The 21,121-nt window shown below is 41.9% G+C and overlaps 2 protein-coding genes across 3 annotated transcripts in view; one reads left to right on the top strand and one right to left on the bottom strand.

The window, feature by feature from the left end:
- The window catches only part of ATP2A2 (ATPase sarcoplasmic/endoplasmic reticulum Ca2+ transporting 2), a 51,945-nt gene extending 45,598 nt beyond the window's left edge, over window positions 1–6,347 (top strand). Inside the window, exons 14-18 of one of the 2 annotated variants that reach the window (XM_023762678.1) lie at window positions 480–565; window positions 824–957; window positions 1,468–1,585; window positions 1,667–3,220; window positions 5,548–6,347. In XM_023762678.1, coding sequence (XP_023618446.1) covers window positions 480–565; window positions 824–957; window positions 1,468–1,585; window positions 1,667–1,936 — 608 coding nt within the window. In that variant the 3' untranslated portion in view covers window positions 1,937–3,220; window positions 5,548–6,347. Of the gene's footprint in view, window positions 1–479; window positions 566–823; window positions 958–1,467; window positions 1,586–1,666 lie in introns of both variants that reach the window. The other variant, XM_023762679.1, reaches the window with a different exon arrangement.
- The window catches only part of ANAPC7 (anaphase promoting complex subunit 7), a 44,964-nt gene continuing 24,381 nt past the window's right edge, over window positions 539–21,121 (bottom strand). The window contains exons 11-15 of the transcript XR_002831707.1: window positions 7,126–7,235; window positions 6,955–7,020; window positions 4,696–4,767; window positions 3,621–3,701; window positions 539–591 (exon numbers count right to left, since the gene is read on the bottom strand). The gene's annotated coding sequence lies outside the window, so the exon portion shown is untranslated. The remainder of the gene's footprint in view (window positions 592–3,620; window positions 3,702–4,695; window positions 4,768–6,954; window positions 7,021–7,125; window positions 7,236–21,121) is intronic.

The following is a 21,121-nucleotide window of genomic DNA, read 5'->3' on the forward strand; positions in this document are numbered from 1 at the left end:
TGTTGCTCAGTGTTCTGCACTGAGTGCTCTGATAGCCTTTCCACATAACGAACGGTCCTGCCAGGCTTTTGATGGAGCAAATTAATATAAATTAGTGTACAGCTGATGGTATCAGTTTGCCTAAAAGTCGTGATGGTGTAATCTGGTCCTACTACACTGTGTAGCCCTTTTTGTAGAACACATAACTGCAGCCTTACTGTGTATTGGCTGTGGACTAGAGAAGGGCATGGCTATGGTAAAGGTCCTACTACCAAACCAGAACTAGTTCCTCACAAACTCTGGCTGCCTGGTTCTTCTGTACCACAGACCCGTCTCCTTGCAGAAGCCTCGGTCCAGCTGCTTTTGCACAGGCGTTTCAGTTATTGTTGACATACCTTGTCTTTCATCTGTCCTGGTGAATGGCTCACGAGGCAGCAGCTACAGTGAATGCTGCAGGCTGCAAACCCCGTGTGTGTCATTGTCGTGATGTTTGTTCCCAGGTTATGTTGGCGCTGCTACTGTGGGTGCTGCTGCATGGTGGTTCGTTGCTGCTGACGGCGGTCCAAGAGTGTCCTTCTACCAGCTGGTATGTAGCCATCTTCCTTTCTGTGCCTTAGGTGGAGAGTGTTATAAGCCCAAACAATGTTAAACTTTCTGTGGTTTGGGTGCCTGTCAGATAATCTTAAGGCTCAAACAATCTGCAGTTGCATTAAAGATTATTCTGAAGGACCTGGCTTCTCTGGAAAATAGGGTGAGGTCTTATGTGGGTCTGTGTTTTAGATTTAAGGAATTGGTGCATGGACTTAGGAAATGTACTTGGCTGATCATTGGGCTTTTGTTGCAGAGTCATTTCCTACAGTGTAAAGAGGACAACCCAGATTTTGAAGGTGTGGATTGTGCAATCTTTGAATCCCCGTACCCGATGACAATGGCACTCTCTGTTCTAGTAACCATAGAGATGTGTAACGCCCTCAACAGGTCAGTGAATCTTCTCAGCAAGCTGGGCGCTGTGGGATTGTGTGTGTGTGTGTGTGTGTGTGTGTGTGTGTGTGTGATCGTTGATTGATCACAGGAAAGCTCTTCCTTCCCAAAAAGAAAGAACAAGCAGCACCTGCTTCCAACGTGTAAGAGCCGTCATGTGTCCTTGAGAGACAGGGGAGGACGCCTGTATGCCAGTGTCCACAGGGAAGGAAGGAGCTTTTCCCCTTTAGCATTGCAACAAATGGTCTCATCCAATTAAGCCAGTGACAAAAATGGAAATTTCAGAAATAGCCTAAGTGTTGAGGGCAATTGAGTAGTAGCTTTGAGACCAAAGCCTAGATTTAAAATTGGAAGTTTGTCCTACATCTGGACATTCTTCCTTAACTTTGTTACAGTAGAAACTTTAGTCCGTAGAATTAGGTCAGTGGGTAATGCCAAGTTAGCTGCTGCTTATTGAAGCGTATTTCTGAACTTGTGACACGGGCCTTTTTACCTCTCCTTGTCTAGCTTGTCTGAAAACCAGTCCCTGCTGAGGATGCCCCCTTGGGAGAACATCTGGCTCGTGGGTTCCATCTGCCTGTCCATGTCGCTCCACTTCCTAATCCTCTATGTGGAACCCTTGCCAGTAAGTAGTGGTGGGACCCAGGCTGGGGACCGGCTGCCTCTTCAGCAAGGCTGCGGGCTTGACAAGGCTTCTGTGTTTCAGCTTATCTTCCAGATCACACCACTGAATTTGACCCAGTGGCTGATGGTGCTGAAAATGTCCTTGCCTGTGATTCTAATGGACGAGACACTTAAGTTTGTGGCCCGCAACTACCTGGAACCTGGTAAAGAGTGTGTGCAGCCTGCCACCAAACCCTGCTCATTCTCAGCATGCACCGATGGGATTTCCTGGCCATTTGTGCTGTTCGCAATGCCCCTGGTGATCTGGGTGTATAGCACAGACACTAACTTTAGTGATATGTTCTGGTCTTGACTGACAGTTTTACATAAAGAAGATGTTTAACTTAATCAATTAATTTTTTTTATTGTTTAAAGCAACTGTCTATTTCTGCTGAATTTTCACATGAACATATTGGCTGGTGAAGGAGGTTTCATACTCTAGATTTTGTTTTGCTTTTTCTGACTCCAGTGGGGCAAGATTTTCCTTTTTTATACACATAATTAAAGTGTCCATTGACATGTACAGAGAACTAACACTATTTTATGCAAATATTTTTTTGTAGATGACAAAGCATGTACAGTGTTCTGTTTAATACTCATCCTTGTATAAAAAAAAATGTTGAGCCAGCAGACATTGTCAGCAAATAATTGGCAGCAGATTTTAGGAAATGAATGTGTGTGGTTTTTTCTAAAATGATATAGCATGTATTGTGTCTTTTGCATGATCATCTGGATTTAATCTGAGATCACAGTCTAATTTTTATTCATAAGCCAATTTTTCTGCACTGGGCAGAGTACTGCTACCTCAGTCAGTATTTTTTGGTTTGCCACTCCCTCACCCTCTTGGTTCACCTCCACCCCTCCCCACTCTTGGCCCTGATCCCACACTGCTCGGCTGCTTCTCCTGTAGGATTTCTTTCGATGGTTCTGTTTACATCAGTCTTAACAAGAGGTATGCCTGGTCTCGCTTGTGCAGAAAACATTGTTCCAGATTTGATTGGGTTCATGTCCCCTCACATAGTTTTTAAGGTTATTTATTTAAATGTCTAGTGTATTTTATTGTAACAGACATTGTTTTGCCAACATTGCCTATTTCAGCGGCACTTCACAATCTAGTTTAAAAAATAAAACATTTTAAATGGACAGAAAAATAACTGCCTTGTTTTTAACTCTTAAATGGCCTAGCTTGAATTATCAACTTTCTCTTAAGTTCTTAGCTCAGACCTTTAGTTTTACTGTACTCACGGGGAAGAAGGATCCTGTTCTGCTGCATAGGTAGTTGTAAGAATTTTATTTTTTAATGTATAGGCACTGTCATCTGTGATTCATTTTATGCAAGTTTCTGCTGGCCTGGTGTAGAGAACATAAGGGCAAATGTGTGTATGTATATGTGCGTGTATGTGTTTTGTAAAATCTGTAAATAGCACATGACCAAATGAACATATTGTATAGAACTATTTTTATTTGAATGTGGCACTAACCACCACCACCATACTATGATGCATGTTCCAGATCAGTCTTACCAACAGTGTATAAGTCATTAACAGTCCTAACTGTGGTGTTTTCCTCCAATGCCTTCCAACATCCATCAACTAACGTGAGTATTCCCTGGAATTCAGATGCTTTAACCTGAAGGTGACTGCTACCAAGTGAGCTAGCCGTGTGACACTAGTGAATAAGCCCCATGTGTCAGGCACTGCTGTGCTCTGTGGCTGTCCCTGAGAGCAGGGGGCATATGTGTGCTACCTGTGCCAGCGGCCTCAGATGGTGGCATGGCCAGATACTGGTTGGGGAGGGCCTGGAGGAAGAGAAGCCCATTCTGATTTGGTGAGACCGAGGCTTTGTGAGGGAGCTGTGCCTTTGCTAGTGCTGAGAGAAGGTTCACAAAAAATCGTGATTCTTTTGATCTTTGTTAGCTGCAAGGACTCATCCCAGAAGCTTGGTTCATTAAAAAGCAAAAAGCTAGTGAAAGCAAGTAACTGAATCAGTGAACTCACATATCCGTAGGTTCCTCTTAAATAGACCACTTTTCTTCATCTTCTGGGTCACATCCTTTGCAGCTGAGACTTGTCTTCTCTCTGCAGGGTACATTCAAGCACAGTTATTAGGGCAGGGCTCTGCTTGGCAGCAGCCAACCAGCCTTATCAGCCAGGGTGAAGGAGGCCTAGGAAGCACCTTGTGTTCAGTGGGTTGGCAGCTTCCTCCCTGTGAGGCCCTGAGTGTTTTCGTGAAGGTGTTTGGGCCCTGGTTGCTGGACCAGAAGATGTGATGCAAGGGCTGGCCGTTTAGGGGGAAAGTTAGCAGGTATCAGGCAGGATGAGGAGGTGCTGCTGCCAAATCCAGAGGTCTGAGCGTCAGGAGGTCAAGTGCTTGGTGGAGACTGACTGAATGCAGAGTCCTTTCTCAGAGAAAAGGGAGGTTGGTTTGCTTGGCAAATAATGTAGGGGGGTAGTTTTGCCCATTTTAGCATCATGAGTGGTAAAAAGAAAAGGGCCGAGTGGATCAAATGCCAGGAGTATGTCTTGGCTACAAACCAAAACAGGATGTCTGAGTTTGTTGGGTGGTGTGTTATTCAATGGAAACCAAACTAACCAAACAGTCAACGTTCACTGACTCAGTTCCTTGATTTAGTGGCCTTTACAAAGTCAGTTGAATGCTGTGGGCTGCTGTGGGAGACATGCACAGCCCCAGATGGCCCTGGGCTGGTGTTGCCTGGTAGTTTCTCAGCTTCAGGCCTATCCAGCCCACGGAGGTGGTTTGGGCACCCACTTCCTTCAACCCAGACAGCTGAGTCCCTGTGTCTGCTCCACAGCAGGCCTCCTCAGCAATTGTATTTCTGTGGGCACACCCATGGCCTCAGATTTCCATCCTGCAGTGAGCGGCAGCCACCCAGTCCCCTCCTCACCGAACAGGAAGGCACTGCTTTTGCCGCCATCAGTAACTGGATGGGGCAGCATCCTCCTCAGACCCACCATGCAGGTGTTGCCAGGCAGCTCCTGCCTGAAACACTTTCCCTATGGGCCTGTGGCCCATCCCATTAGAGTGTTCTGCTTTTTGCCACCCCATGCTCACCTGGCCTTTCGGATACAGCTTTGCCCAGAAGAGGACAATCCCGTCCCTGGGGCACCACTCCAGCAGCTTGTTCTGCATTTAAAATACAGATAATACATTCATGTTCTATCAGGAGAGCGTGAGCTCACAGACAAGGCAACTGCCAGTCTCCCTCACAAGCAGCTGCTACCACATCACCCTCAAGCTGGGGCCTTGGGCCCCTGGATGTCTGTGGTAGGCATCCCTCAGCAGTATGAGGCCGCAAGCGATAGCACAGTGTCTGCCAAGCACCTACCCACAGCCTGCTGCATCTACCGAGCTAAGTTGGCCATTGCCTTTTAAATTTAACCACCAAATTATGTCAAAACCACCGGGCCTCTTTCTTGGAAGGGAATGGTGATAAGCAGCTGAGGTACAGGATTTTGTCCTGGGAACAGGCAGGGCTGGGCCTGCCCCTGGGGAAGGATGGGGAGGAGGAAGCTAGAGGCTTGGCGCTGAGTGCCACACTGCTCACTTCTGCTTCATATCCCTGCACTGCTAACTGAAAACTGTCCTGCTCTTGCCCATCTCACCCCTGTAACACCTGAAGCGATTAAGCATCTGCCTGATGGGATTCTCCTGTGAGCCAGGGAGCTTTGCTATGTAGGCAGATGACACCAGGGATTTACATTGCCAAGCCAGTGTTTCCAGATGCTACCCTGTGTGGGCAGTGACTCAGGGACAGTGATCAGAAACGCTGGTCTTAAAATCTTAAAAAGATCAAGCTGAATATTCTCTTTTCATCTATCACTATTAATCTTAGTCTTAAGTAGTTATTCTAACATTTCCTCCCCATGTTTCATAAAGCTGATTTCCTCTTTCTTTCCTTTTCAGCAATACTGGAGTAACCGCTTCCTAAGCCATTTTGCAGAAATGTAAGGGTGTTCGGTTGCGTGCATGTGTGTTTTTAGCAACACATCTACCAGCCCTCTGCATGACTGAAGTTGGGAGGCGGGGGGAGAAAAGTAGGAAAAAGGCCCCCAACTCATTGTGTGTTATGTGGAGGAAATGTGTATTACCAATGAGATTTTTAGCTTTTAAATCAAAGTAATAATTACAAATGTACAATTTAGCTTAATGAATCAGAAAGCCTCTCCAGAAAATTTCTTTGCTACAAGAAGAATGGGTTCTGAAACCTTATCCAAGAACTTAGACACCATCAGCCAAGTCTCCATGCTTCTCTGTCCAAAATGTCATACCTTATATAAATGTACGATATTCAATATTCAGTTGTAATGCATGCCTTCAGTTGTAAGTAGCCAGATGTCATTGAAACATGCTACTTTTTAATTGGCCCTGTACAGTTTTGCTTATTTATAAATTTATTGAGAACACTACAGGTGTTGAATGGTTAAAATGTAGGCCTCCAGTTTATAACTTGTTAAATTTTGAGTGTGCAAACAGCTTTTTTGCGCTGTATTAAGTGTAACTTATTTAATGAAATCAGAAGCAGTAGACAGATGTTGGTGCAATACAAATATCGTGATGCATTTATCTTAATAAAATGCTAAATGTCAATTTATCACAACGCATGTTTGACTTTAGACTGTAAATAGAGATCAGTTTATTTCTGTGCTGGTAACAAGCATTGCACAGACTTGGTTTCAGGTAAATAAATCTATCCTACAAGTTCACAGTGTGGTGTTGATTGTTCTATGAGAGGGGTGGGTGATGTGCACTGAGGGCCTGCAGCCCTGAGCAGTTTTGCCCTCATGTGGATAAAAGGAAGGGCGGTAAGTTATTGGAGAGCAGAATGGTAGAAGGTCTGCTCGTGTGATAAGATTTATAAAATATTCCTGCCCTGGCTCTACTGTCTCCCATCAGTGGAATTTTCAGAGATAATTAACGATTTAAAAGTGGGAGGCTTAGAGACTGTGTAGCAGTAGAGAGATGATTCTACCTTCCTATTGTTAATATAGAAAATAGAACTGAAATAGGACTGAAGGAAGTCCTGAAATTCATTCATTTGGTGGTTATTTAGTGCTTATCTGCCAGGGGTGGATATGCATGGGGGTTTTCTCTGTTATAAATTTCCTAAGATGATTTTTTTGTCACTTAAAAAAGAAAAAGGAATCAGGAATGTAAGAATAGTTGGATGATTCTATAAAGCTAATAAATACAAGCCCTATCAACTCTACAGACATGGAACATCCATTTAATTAAATTTAACATCCAGATTATAACTCCCATTTTCTAACATGAAAAATAAGCCAGAAGTATTGAAACACCAGAATCACTCACCATCCACCACTGCCCACTACTTAGCACTGTTCTGGAGAGTCATAGCCATCAGACAAGGGAAAATGCCTAGGAGTAAACAAAAAAGCAACTGTCATATGGGATCCATTGGAAGGAACATCTGGTTCTTAGGAAAGTTTAATTCGGGGGGGAGAAGGGGAACTGACATCTTACCTAAGGTGTGGAGAATGGGCCCTCACATTGCAGAACAACTGGGTAAATTTACAGATGCTCTTCATACACAACCCAGCAGCAGGTCCACTCCTACCTTAGGATTTTTCACACTGTTATCAAGATGTTTATAGAAGAAAAGTATTAGAAACAACCTAAATAACCATTTTCTTGCTGCTGTTGGTAAAGTACATTTCAGGCACATCAAAATCACACTCTGCAGCAACGAAAAAGAATAAACTGGGAGGTATCAACAGAGATGAATCTCCCTGCACAGTGAAACCATGTGTGGCGTGTATCAACTTCAAAATATGCAAAACAAGAGGGCCATGTAATAGGTAATCTGGCCTTAGCACATCTGTCAGCTAAACTAAGCCACAGGTGGATTTACATTTCCAGTGCAAACTCCTCAGCTCCGAGTGGACTAGTAGCAAACCCATCAGTAACAACTTCAAAGACACCAGCTATAGGGGAGGTGATAGGATAGTGGTTAGTTCCAGGAGGAAGGGAGGTGGGAGGAGGGCAGGTGGTCAGGGCTTCGCCTCTCAATGCTTCGTTGCTATGTATATAGGTGTTCATTGTGCCTGTTTGTATGCCTGAGATTTAAAAAGCAAGGCATGAAAGTACCAGGAGAAAACATGGAAGAAGAAAAGCCTTTCTAGGCATGGAACAAAATCCTGAAAGATTATATAAAAATGTAAAAATTTCATATAGAAATGTAAAAATTCCAGAGTAGACTGTACCTCTGTAGAGTTAGGAAAAGAGATTTGCTGTGCATGACAAAGAGCATATTCCCTTCACATATGATTGGCAAAGATCAAACTTTGATATTGATCTCTCCCCTTTGCAGCTGGCATTAGGAAAACAAGTACTTGTGCTGATGGTGAGAATATAAATTGGCCCAATCTCTGGAGGGCAACTTGACAAAATGTGATATTTTTGAACATCCATAACCTCTGATCAAGCATTTGAATATTATATAGTCCTCAAAAACAAGGTAGATCTGTGTGAACCAGTGTCTAGTGTATATTGTCTGCCCAGTAAAAGACTCAAGTGCAGATCAGTGTATAATATTCTATCATTGGCTTTAAAAAGGAGATAGTTAATAGTGCCCAGCAATCAATGCTTGCTGAGAAAAACTGAAAACACTGTGATACAGATGGCAGATGGTGGGCACCAGGTTTCTCACTGTTAGAGTGGGAGGTTACAAATAAGCAAGGGGAGAAGTCTAGAATGATCCATGCAGTAATGAATTACAGTTGGAGACACCAGGATGAACTCATATTTAGCTTGATATAGATGATTCCATACAGGACTATTTCTAGTTATGTGTATATAAATATGTACAGGCAGTCCTCGGGTTATGTCGGAAATCCGTTCCTATGGTGCGATGTAGTTGGAACCCACCTACATAAGCACCTACGCCACTCAAATGGAGCACATACATAGCAGTAATGAAGTGAAACAGTAAAAAAATTGTAAAAGAATGATAACAATTCCTGACCTTTACTTGTGGTAAACAAATAATTAAAAACATACGTACATACGTCAAAATGACGGAACTTTTTTTTTTTAATAAATAAATGGGAGATGGCGACGTAACCACGAAATGGCGTTCATCGAGTCCAATGTAACCCGAGGACTGCCTGTATTTCCTTGCACTGTCAACTGAGGGGTGAGAGCAAGGGCACTAGTAGTTTCAGGTTTCTAACACCATTCTCCAATAAAAGGAATCAAGCCTCCCTGGAGAAATGGCTGGTTCTAGGGCTGGGGTAGAAAACAGACAGCATGTGCCTGCAGAACATTGGTGCCAGTGAGTAAGGAAGCGCTCAAAAATCAAAACAATCAATGATGTGGTCATGTCAAAGAGACACAGAAGCCAAATGAAAAAGCTCTGAATGGCCAAAGTTGGAGCAATCTGAGAAAGTGGCATTGGACTATAACCCAAAGTATAAAATACATTTCCATGAGTCCATAGTGTACATAAATGAGACTAGAAATGTCCCACACAGAAGACTTCTACATAAATCCTCTGCCCTCAAGAAGGGACACATCACTCCCTATTCCTTAAGTGTGAGCTGTACATGCAGTGTGGACGGGAAAGTAACCCACGGTGCAGAGACCTGACAGACACTGCCTCAGCCAAGTGAGGCCATCCAGAGAACACGTCCCATATCGGAAGTGAAAAGAAAGGCATCTTACCTGCGAGCTTCCTCTCCCCCAAAGCATATAACCACAGTTCAATCAAAGGCAAATATCTGACAAATCCGAAAAGACATTCTGCAAAATACCTGACTGACATTCCTTAACAACTGCCGAGTCATCAAAAACAAGGAAAATCAGCAACTCACAGCCAAGAGGAGCCTAAGGACACGCAGTGACTGATGTAACACTATACTGGATGGGATCCTGGAACAGAAAGAAGCAAAAATTAAAGAAATCTGAATAAACTATGGGCTTAGTAAGTAATAACATATAAATATTGACCTGTAATGATGTATAAATAATGTGACAAAGGTACCATAGCTGTAAAATGTTAATAAAAGAGAAAACTGAGTCTGGAGTATATGGGAACCTTCTGGATGATCTGCTCAATATTTCCGTAAGTCTAAAAATATTCTAAAGTTCAAAGTTTATTTTAAAATGCTGGGATAAATATTTTTTTAAATCCTCATAGAAGCATCAAAGAACTACAAAATGGTACATATCCAGGCCAAAATCTAAGAGAATGCAAGAGAGAGAATCAAGGTCACTTTTCTCTTAGTAAACTAAGCTGTGAAAACAAGCAAGGTTTTGAGAGCTCACAGAGCACAAAAGGCAAAATCAAAATCCAGGGCCCACCTGAAGTGGGAAGTCTCCTGAAAGACTAATACTGCAGGGAAGAGCTAACCAGCAGGGAAGAGTTAACCAGCAGTGCACCTGCCCTCCCTTCCCCAACACTCAGAAGCCTGTAGGCAGCATTGCCCTGGTGCTGAGCAGAACCAGGAAAACATACCCACCTGGAGAGAGCGTAAACACTGGCGACAGAATTGTCAGCCCAAACTCTATCCCAGGCGTGGTCTGTGAAACCCCTAAGCACCAGGCAGATAAATGTAAACCTTCTAGAGGACAGCACCTTCATTTTATGTGTTGGGAGGTCCACACACTTATTTTTCAAAGCAGCACGCAATGAAGGTTAACCAGGTACACAAGAAAACAAGGCACCTGAGTGAGGTGGAAGTATGAGAGGTCATAAAACATCCATGCTTATAGTAGTCCCCCCTTATCCATGGGGATCTTGAAAAAAGGAAAGCTGAAGAATACAGTAGACTGAGAAAGCTGACAAAACATACATTTTATCATAGTTTCAGAAGACAAGAGAATGAGAAGGCTATTATTCAAAGCAATTAGTGGCTGAGAATTTTCTTAAACTGGTAAGAGAGCAATACACAGATGCAAGAATCCCAACAAATCACAAAGAAGAAAACTATTTAAAAAAAAAAATCAGCCGAAACCGGTTTGGCTCAGTGGATAGAGCATCGGCCTGCGGACTGAAAGGTCCCGGGTTCGATTCCAGTCAAGGGCATGTACCTTGGTTGTGGGCACATCCCCAGTAGGAGGTGTGCAGGAGGCGGCTGATCGATGTTTCTCTCTCATCGATGTTTCTAACTCTCTATCTCTCTCCCTTCCTCTCTGTAAAAAATCAATAAAATAAAAAAATAAAACTAGACACAGTATACTGGGCTATGGAAAAACAAAAACAAAGAGAAAAATCTTAAAAGTAACAGAGGGGAATAAAAAAGACACTACACTACTTTTTAAAAAAATCCTCACCCAAGGATATTTTTTCCATTGATCTTCAGAGAGAGTGGAAGGCAGGGGGAGAGACAGAGAGAAACAGATGGAAGAGACACACACTGATTGGTTGCTTCCCGCACAGGGTACCCTGACCAGGGCCAGGATTGAGCCTGCAACTGAGGTACGTGCCCTTGACCAAAACTGAACCACAACCCTTTAGTCTGCGGGATGATGCTGTAACCACTGAGCCAAATCAGCTAGGGCAAAAAGGCATTACTTTTAAAGGGTGACAGGTCACTGCTGACTTCACAACAACCGGTGGAGACCAGAAAACAGCAAAATGTGCTGAAATAAATTACTGGCAATGTAGAATTCCAAACCTGGAGAAAATACACAGTATTTAAAGAGTCAAGGTAAAATAAAGATAATTTCAGACAAACCAAGAGTTCTTCATCAGCAGACTCATACGAAGGGAAATTCTGGAAGGTCGGAGGTAAACAATCTAAGTGATCTGAGGAGTGGGAGGAGATAGACCCTGGCTAGCTTCAGATGCAGACACACTGGTCGGTATGTAATCAGAGGCAAGACTAACAAATCCACAGAAGGAAAAAAAATGAAAGAAAGCTAAAGGAACAAATAGGACACTAGATGACAGACAACCTCAGATGCTATTACCTATAACAACATTGTAAGAAAGTACATTGTAAGAATGTAGTAAATATGTTATTCCTGACTCAAGTATGACCCAGATGTTCTCCTTTAGAAAAGCAGTCTGTGCTTCTCACGTGATTCAGGAAGAGACACAAACAGGTCCAGCAGATAGCCAGGAAGTGTCAGGATGTTGAGATTGGTTGCTTTTCCATCAAAATTAGCAGAAGTTATGAAATGTATTTTGTGCCCTGGTTGAGTGGCTCAATTGGTTGGAGTGTCATCCTGTATATTGAAAGATGGCAGGTTTGGGTCCAGGTCAGGGCACATAACTAGGTTTAGGGTTCAATCCCCAGGCAGGGCATGTACGGGAGGCTGCCGGCCAATGTTTCTCTCACATGGATGTTTCTCTCAAAAAAAATCAATAAAAACATATCCTCAGGCGAGGATTATAAATAAATAAATAAATATTTTGTATTTTGGAAACTAAAATGCATGATTCAGTACTAAAAATGTACAAAGCTTAACATTTATATCTTTTGGATATGTAATAAATCAGAATCTGTTAAGAAACAGATTTCAGCTCTGACCGGTTTGGCTCAGTGGATAGAGTGTCGGCCTGCGGACTGAAGGGTCCCAGGTTTGATTCCAGTCAAAGGCACATACCTTGGTTGCGGGCACATCCCCAGTGGGAGGTGTGCAGGAGGCAGCTGATTGATGTTTCTCACTCTGTCCCTCTCCCTTCCTCTCTGTAAAAAATCAATGAAATATATTTTTTTTAAAAAAGAAAAAAAGAAAGATTTCATTGAAAACAGATTTTACATACTCTGCTGACGAACTGTGCAACTACAAAAAGGAGTGTGGTAATATACACACAAAACTATGCAATTTCAGGTTATCTCTGGAACAATGCACAAGAAACTAGTTAAGTATGACTGCTTCTGAGGAGGGAACTGAGAGAAGAAGGGCAGGATGGGGAAATTTCACCATATGCCCTTTTGTAAATTGTGAATCTAACTTAAAAATGTATTAGACCATCTGAAAGTAACAATTTTATGGAAGTACAAAGAGCTAAGAATAGCCAAAGCACTGTTAAAGTCATAGGGTCTTGCTCTCCCAAATATCAATAATTTTCATAAAGCTGTAATAATGTAGACAGTGGGTTTGGGATAGAGACACTGACCGTTGGTGGGGAAAAAAGAGCTCAGAAACAAGCACTCATCTGGGACTCCCAGCTGGCATCACAGCTCAGTGGGAAAGCAAGTAATTTTTCAATAACCAGCAATTATGCATATTTAAATGTAAAATTTTAAAAATCAATAAAATTGGATCCCTATCTTATGTTGTACATATTGGGAGAATATGTTTAACTTGAAATAAGAAAAAGGTTGATAAATTCAACTACATTAAAATGAAAGCCTCTGTTTAAAAAGATATGAGAATGGAAAAACAAGCCACAAACTAGAAGAATATATTTGCAACTCATATTCTGAATTATATCTAGAGTATATAAAGAACTATGAATAATAACTCAACAAAAAAGTGGGCAAGAAAAAGGAATTTCACAGAAAAGGAAGCATAAATAGCTCCTAAACATATGAAATGATGTTCAATCTTGTTTTAAAACATAAATGTAAATTGAAATCACTATGTTCTCTCACACCCACTGTGCTGGAGAAAATTAAGATTTGATAACATCAAATGCCGGTGAAGAAGTAGAAAAAAGAACTTCAGGCATACATACAAATTTGTACAACTTCTTACAACATCTGGTAAAATTGAGCATACACAAACCCTACACCCATTAATTCCTCCTCTGAGTATAACCCTACAAAAATGTGTGCTTATGCATACTAGAAGACATACAAAAATATATAAAGCAGCAGCATTTGAAACAAAAAATTAGAAACAAGTTAAGGGTCCATCAATGGCAGAATTACCAAAATGCGAGTTATAGCTGTAAGTGGAATATCATATAGCAGTGAAAAATAAATAAGACACACGGGCAGTGTGGCTCAGTGGTTGAGCATCAATCCAGAATTCAGGAGGTCATGGCTTGATGCCTGAGTTTCAGGCTCCATCCCCAGTGTGGGGCATGCAGGAGGCAGCTGATCAATGATTCTCTTCATCATTGATGTTTCTCTCTCTTCCTCTCCACAGAAACACAAAGAATTATAAGAAAATACTATGAACAACTATTTGCCAACAAGCTGGATGATGTGAATGAAACGGACAAATTCCTAGAAAAATACAATCTCCTAAAAATGAATCAGGAAGAATAAGAAAACCTGATTAGGCCAATAACAACTGATGAAATAAAAGCAGTAATCAAAAAACTCCCAGCAGCTCTAGCTGGTTTGGCTCAGTGGATAGAGCGTCAACCTGCAGACTGAAGGGTCCCGGGTTCAATTCTGGTCAAGAGCACATGCTCAGGTTGTGGGCTTGATCCCCAGTAGGGGGTGTGCAGGAGGCAACCGATCAATGATTCTCTCTCATCATTGATGTTTCTATCTCTCTTCTTCTCCCTTCCTCTCTGAATCAATTAAAAAAAACAAAAACAAAAAAACTCCCAGCAACTAAAGCCCTGGTCCAGATGGTTTCACAGGGGAGTTTTTACCAAACATTCAAAGAACTAACACCTATACTCAAACTATTCCAAAAAAGTCTAAGAGGAAGGAACACTTTCAAGCTCTTTTTATGAGGCCAGCATTACCCTAATTCCAAAATCAGATAAAGACACTACAAAGAAAGAGAATTACAGACCAATGTCCCTGATAAACATAGATGCTCAAATCCTCAACAAATTAGCAAATTGGATCCAGCAATATATTAAAAAGATCATACACCATGACCAAGTGGGATTTATTCCAGGGATGCAACACTGATACAATATTTGCAAATCAATAAACGTGATACATCACATAAACAAAATGAAAGACAAAAATCACATGATCATATCAATAGAAACAGAAAATGCCTTAGACAAAACCCAACAACCATTTTTTATAAAAAACACTCATCAAAGTGGGAATAGAGGGATCATATCTCAACATAATAATAAAGACCATATATGACAAACCTACAGCGAACATCATACTCAATGGGCAAAAACTAAAACCATTTCCCCTAAGAACTGGAACAAGACAGGGGTGTCCGCTTTCACCACTCTTGTTCAACATAGTACTGGAAGTCCTAGCCACAGCAATCAGACAAGAAGAAGAAATAAAAGGCATCCAAATTAGAAAGGAGGAAGTAAAACTCTCATTATTCACAGATGGCATGATATTGTACATAGAAAACCCTAAAGACTCCATTAAAAAACTACTAGATTTAATAAATGAATTTGGCAAGGTAGCAGGATACAAAATCAACACCCAAAAATCGGACACCAATAATGAATTCTCAGAAAGAAAAACTAAACAAACAATCCCATTTACCATTGCAACAACAACAACAAAAAAGTGATATAATTAGGAATAAACTTAACCAAGGAGGTAAAAGACTTGTACTCGGAAAACTATAGGATATTGAAAAAAAGAGATAGAGGAAGATATAAACAAGTGGAAGAATATACCATGTTCATGGATTGGTAGAATTAACGTAATTAAAATGTCCATACTACCCAAGGCAATCTACAGATTCAATGCAATCCCTATTAAAATACCAACAGCATATTTCACAGACCTAGAACAAATACTCCAAAAATTTATATGGAACCAAAAAGACCCTGAAAAGCCGCAGCAATCTTAAGAAAAAACAACAAAGTAGGAGGAATCACAATACCAGATATCAAGTTATATTTCAAAGCCACTGTAATCAAAACAGCCTGGTATTGGCACAAGAACAGGCATATAGATCAATGGAACAGAATAGAGACCCCAGAAATCAACCCAAGCCATTACGTTCAATTAATATTTGACAAAGGAGGCAAGAGCATACAATGGTGCCAAGACAGTCTCTTCAATAAATGGTGTTGGGAAAATTGGACAGATACATGCAAAAAAATGAAGCTAGACTACCAACTTATATCATACACAAGAATAAACTCAAAATGGATAAAAGACTTATATGTAAGTCGTGAGACCATAGAAGAAACCATAGGCCGCATAATCTCAGACATCTCTCATAGTAATATGTTTGCGGATACATCTCCTAGGGCAAAGGTAACTAAGGAGAAAATAAACAAATGGAATTTCATCAAAATAAAAAGCATCTGCACAGCAAAAGAAACCATCAACAAATGAAAAGGGAGCCACTGTAGGGAGAACATATTTGGGAAAATAAACAAAATATATAAGGAACTCATACAAACCATCAAAAGGAAGACAAACCATCTAATTAAAAAATGGGCAAAGGACCTAAATAGGCACTTCTCCAAAGTGGACATACAGATGGCCAAGAGACATATAAAAAAATGCTCAAAGTCACTGATCATCAGAGAAATGCAAATTAAAACGACAATGAGGTATCACCTCATACCTGTCAGAGTGGCTGCCATCAACAAATCCACAAATGACAAGTGCTGGTGAGGATGTGGAGAAAAGGGAACCCTAGTACACTGCTGGTGGGAATGCAGAATGCTGCAGCCATTATGGAAAACAGTATAAAATTTCCTCAAAAAATTTAATATGGAACTGCCATTTGACCCAATGATCCCACTTCTAGGAACATATCCCTAAGAAACACGAAACACCGATCAGGAAGAATGTATGCACTCCTATGTTCATAGCAGCACAATTTACAATAGCTAAGATCTGGAAAGAGTCCAAGTGCCTATCAGCAGACAAGTAGATAAAAAAGCTGTGGTAGCCCTAGCTGGTTTGGCTCAGTGGATAGAGCGTCAGCCTGCGGACTGAAGGGTCCTGGGTTTGATTCTGGTCAAGGGCACATGCCTGAGTGGGCAACGTGCAGGAGGCAGCCAGTTGATGATTCTCTCTTCTCTCATCATTGATGTTTCTATAGCTCTCTCCCTCTTCCTTCCTCTCTGAAATCAATAAATATATATTTAAAAAAAAAAAAGCTGTGGTACACTTACACCATGGAATACTATGAAGCAGTAAAAAGATCTCTTACCCTTTCAGACAGCATGGAGGGACTTGGAGAGTATTAATCTAAGCGAAATAAGCCAGTCAGAGAAAGACAAGTATCACATGATTTCACTCATATGTGGGATCTAATGAACAAAATAAACTGTTGAACAAAATAGATCCAGAGACACAGAAGCATGGAACAGACTGTCGAATTCCAGAGGGGAGGCAGGGGTGGGTGAGTGGGTGGCAAGAGATCAATTAAAGAACTTGTAAGCATATATGTACAACCCATGGACACAGACAATAGGGTGGTAGAGGCCTGGGGCAGGGGGCAGGATCAGGCTATAAGGGGTTAATGGGAGAATAAAGGGAACTTATGTAATACTTTCAACAATAAAGATTTTTTAAAAAACAACAAAAATAAGCCAATGACAGTAGCAAGAGTGATAAGGTACATCAACTTCATGAATAAAACCTGGTGGAAACTATCACAACTCTTGTTACAGCGTATATATCTGATTTCTTATTAAAACAAAGTAGCCCTAACCAGTTTGGCTCAGTGGATAGAGCGTCCGAAGTTCGATTCCAGTGTGGGGTGTGCAGGAGGCAGCCAATCAATGATTCTCTCATCATTGATATTTCTCTTTCTCCCTCTTCCTTCCTCTCTGAAATAAAAAATATATGTATTTAAAAAACAAAAAACAAGGAGTAAACATATGCTATTGAAAAATAAATAAATAAATAAATAAATAAATAACAAAAATAAAGTAGCCTAAAAAATACCTCACCAACCCTCCTCAAAATTGTCAAGGTCATCAAAAACAAGGAAAGTCTGAGAAACTTTCACAGCCATAAGAATCCTTCGGAGACATACTGACTAAAAGTAATGTGCTGTCCTGGATGGGATCTGGGACAGATAAAGAATATTAGGTAAGCCATGGCCGGTTTGGCTCGGTGGATAGAGCGTCAGCCTGCGGACTGAAGGGTCCCAGGTTCGATTCCGGTCAAGAGCATGTACCTTGGTTGCGGGCACATCCCCAGTAGGGGGTGTGCAGGAGGCAGCTGATCGATGTTTCTAACTCTCTATCTCTCTCCCTTCCTCTCTGTAAAAAATCAATAAAATACATTTTAAAAAAAATTAGGTAAAAAAGAAGGAAATTTGAATAAACTATGGACTTATATTAATGTATCAATCTTAGTCATTCATTGTAAGAAATATACCATACTAATGTACTGTGGGTAGGGTATATGGGAACTCTCTGTACTATCCACTCAATTTTTCTGTAAATGTACAACTACTCTAAAAAGAATGTCTATTACTAAAAAATGAATGAGTTATAGCAACATTAATATGAATCAATTTCTTAAATAAGCAAAAGATATACTGAAGTACAGGCAACAAGACTGTACATTAAGTTCAAGAACAAGCAAACAAAAGTGTTTAGGATAAAAAAAACATGGTAAAACTAAAAATAGAACAGTATTATTTTACAGGTGAACAAAATGAGCTCACCATTTGCACAAGGTTCACAGAATCCAAGATCAGCCCAACCGGTCGTGACTCAGTGGTTGAGAGTCAACCTATGAACCAGGAGGTCATGGTTCAATTCCCGGTCAGGGCACATGCCTGGGTTGCGGGCTCGTTCCCCAGTGTGGGGTGTGCAGGAGGCAAATCTCTCTCATCACTGTTTCTCTCTCCCCCTCTCCCTTCCTCTCTGAATCAATAAAAATACATATTTAAAAAAAAAAGAATCCAGGGTCAGAAAATAAAGTCTAAAAACAAAATTCAGAATAATGGTTGCCTCTGGCAGGGTAGGGGCAGAGGAGGGTGGGAAGAGAGGAAATAGGATGTGATCAGGTTTGAGCACACAGCAGGTTTCTGGGATTGTGGAAACATTCTATTTCTTGTCATGGTGGAGTGTATAGGTGCATTTTATGTGACTTTTCAAACACTACATATGTTCTCATATACTTTCATAAAGTATGCTATATTTCACAAATTTTACATTTTTTTAAAAATATATTTCTTTATTGATTTCAGAGAGAAAGGGAGAAGGGGAGAGAGAGAAACATCAATGATGAGAATCATTTATTGGCTGCCTCCAGCAGGTCCCCTACTGGGGATTGAGCCCTCAACCCAGGCATGTGCCCTTGGCCAGATTCGAACCTGGGACCCTTCAGTCCACAGGCTGACGCTCTATCCACTGAGCCAAACCAGCTAGGGCTTTACATTTTTATTAAAAAATAAAAGAACTACTTCTCTGGCCTCGAAATAAGCTTCATGTGGGCCCTGGTACACTGGAGAATTATTGTGTAGGAAAGCCACCCTCCTGGATCTCCTCAGGGGTCTCGACACAACCTTGACCTCCAAGGTGGCTCCCGCTGGCCTTCCCTTAGCTGATGGAAGATGCCCGCCTGGTCAACACATGGATGACTTGAGTATATGCCCAACAGTCCAGAAAAAGCTCCAGGTGGGGACAGTGCATAAGGGTCATCTCTGTCCCTTCCTATCACACAGTCAGGCTCAGCCTGAGCCTGTGGGGGCCTTGGGAGTCAGTCAGCTTAGCTTGTTTCAGCCCATCCAGGATGGGGATTTAGTCTGGGCACCACCAAAGTTGGAGGGCAGAGGCCTCTCTCAGGACAGATCCCTGACTGCTGCCATTCCCACTCAATTTCTGGACAAAATCCTCACTGCCCCAAGGGACTGATAAGGGAGATGGGTGACAGGCCAAGTGGAAAGAAGTCATGGGTGAAAGATGATCCAAAAATTAATAATTTTCCTGGCACTAAGAGGGCCTCAGGGCAAATTTGTTGATCCGGCACCAAAGGGGGCCCAGCCCATGGGCCAGAAAGCAAGGCTCATGACTCCAAAGGGACAAGATGTAGACCTTGGAGGGCCACTCCCCTCCTATACCCCCCAACCCCACCGCTTGAGTGCTAACATCCCTCCCACAAAGCCCCCATACCCGACAACAGGGAAAGGGGACCTGGCTGTCTGAGTACTTTTTCAAAGGAACATGGAGGCACAGACAGGCTAAGGGAGCTGCCCACAACCACACAGGCAGCGACAAACCATGGACCTGAGGCTTCCATCTGGTGGTGGAGAGAGGCCATCCCTCTGAGAGGCTCAGTCCTCCTACTGGGAAAGTGCGAGTTCTCCTGAAGAATGGAAACTCAGAGAGGATACAAGCAGCCAGCATTCCCCCTCCCCTGAAGCAGGCAAGATCCCAACTCAGTCCAGAAAACACTCCCCAACCCAGAGACAAGGGCCATCCTATGGGGGAAGGGACCCCAAATTCCAAAGGCCCAAGAAAGTGAAGGCAGAGTCCACAAGCTCACAGCTCCAGCAAGAGGACGTGAAGTGGGAGTTTCAGTCCCACTTCACTGGGGTAGCCGGTGGAGGCCACAGGGCAGCCTGGGCTTACAGATTTACTGCAGAGAAAGGACTGGCCAGCTCCCTTGGAAGTTCCAAAAAAGATCATTATACCCTTTCACTCAGAAATCCTCCTCCTGGGAATTTACCCAAAGAAGGAAAGGGCTGTGAACACAAGTCACCAGAGGGTTATTTATAAAGTGACAAACACCGGGAGATTTAAATGGCCAGTGAGAGCTGTGTCCTGATGGTGCTGCCCTTGCCACACAGTTTGGCAGCCTTTAAAACCACAAGCCTGTGTGCTGGATTTGAAGAGCACAGACGTGTGCTTAAGTCAGCTATTTTCCCTTTAACAGCCTATAAAATTGTGTAGAGGTCAGTTAAGAACATACTGAAGCTCCAGCGGAAAAAAATCCCAGACAGACAAAAACAGCCAACATATCAGGGACTCAGTTTGCTCATCTATTAAATGGGTCTAATTCCACCCATGTTTCAGGGTGTGAGGCTAAGGATGTGATAACATAGGCAAAGGGCTTGCCTCGTTGCCTGACCCAGATGAGTGCTCAAGAAATAGCAGCTTAAGCAAATCAAAATGATCGAGTATTTATCACATCTAAGACTGGGGGGAAACAAGAATGCTGGTGACACCAGCATTGGCAAGGCTGTGGGAAATAGGCACTCCCATCTTTTTTGGGGAGCAATCTCACAGAAACCTCAAAGCACATATTCTGAGACCCAGAAATTTCACTATAAGGAATTGACCTCTGCATGTCTTTGGAATATTATGCAAACATGTTTGTGACAGTGCAAACTACTGACCAAATAAACAAAACAAAACAAATGCCCACCAAAGCAGACGGGTTACAGAAACTGTGCCATCCACAGAATGAGATTCGGTGAAATTGTCAGAACAAACAAGGAAGAGCACATTGACACCGCTGTGTGTACAGCATGACCACTTTGGTATACTTTATATATACACAGCGTTAGTTAAAAGCTCAATACCATTTTTCTAAAGATAGTACAGAAACTTATTTTGCAGAGACAGGGATTCAGTAGAGATTGGGAAGTAGATATATTTTAAATGTTATACCTCTCTCTGAATTTTTTAAACCATGTGTTCATTTTGCTAAGAGAAAAAACAGAGGGACAAAATGGCATCACTCATGCT

The sequence above is a fragment of the Myotis lucifugus genome, unplaced genomic scaffold (genome assembly GCF_000147115.1).
Source record: "Myotis lucifugus unplaced genomic scaffold, Myoluc2.0 scaffold_256, whole genome shotgun sequence".
In the NCBI taxonomy this organism is placed as follows: domain Eukaryota; kingdom Metazoa; phylum Chordata; class Mammalia; order Chiroptera; family Vespertilionidae; genus Myotis; species Myotis lucifugus.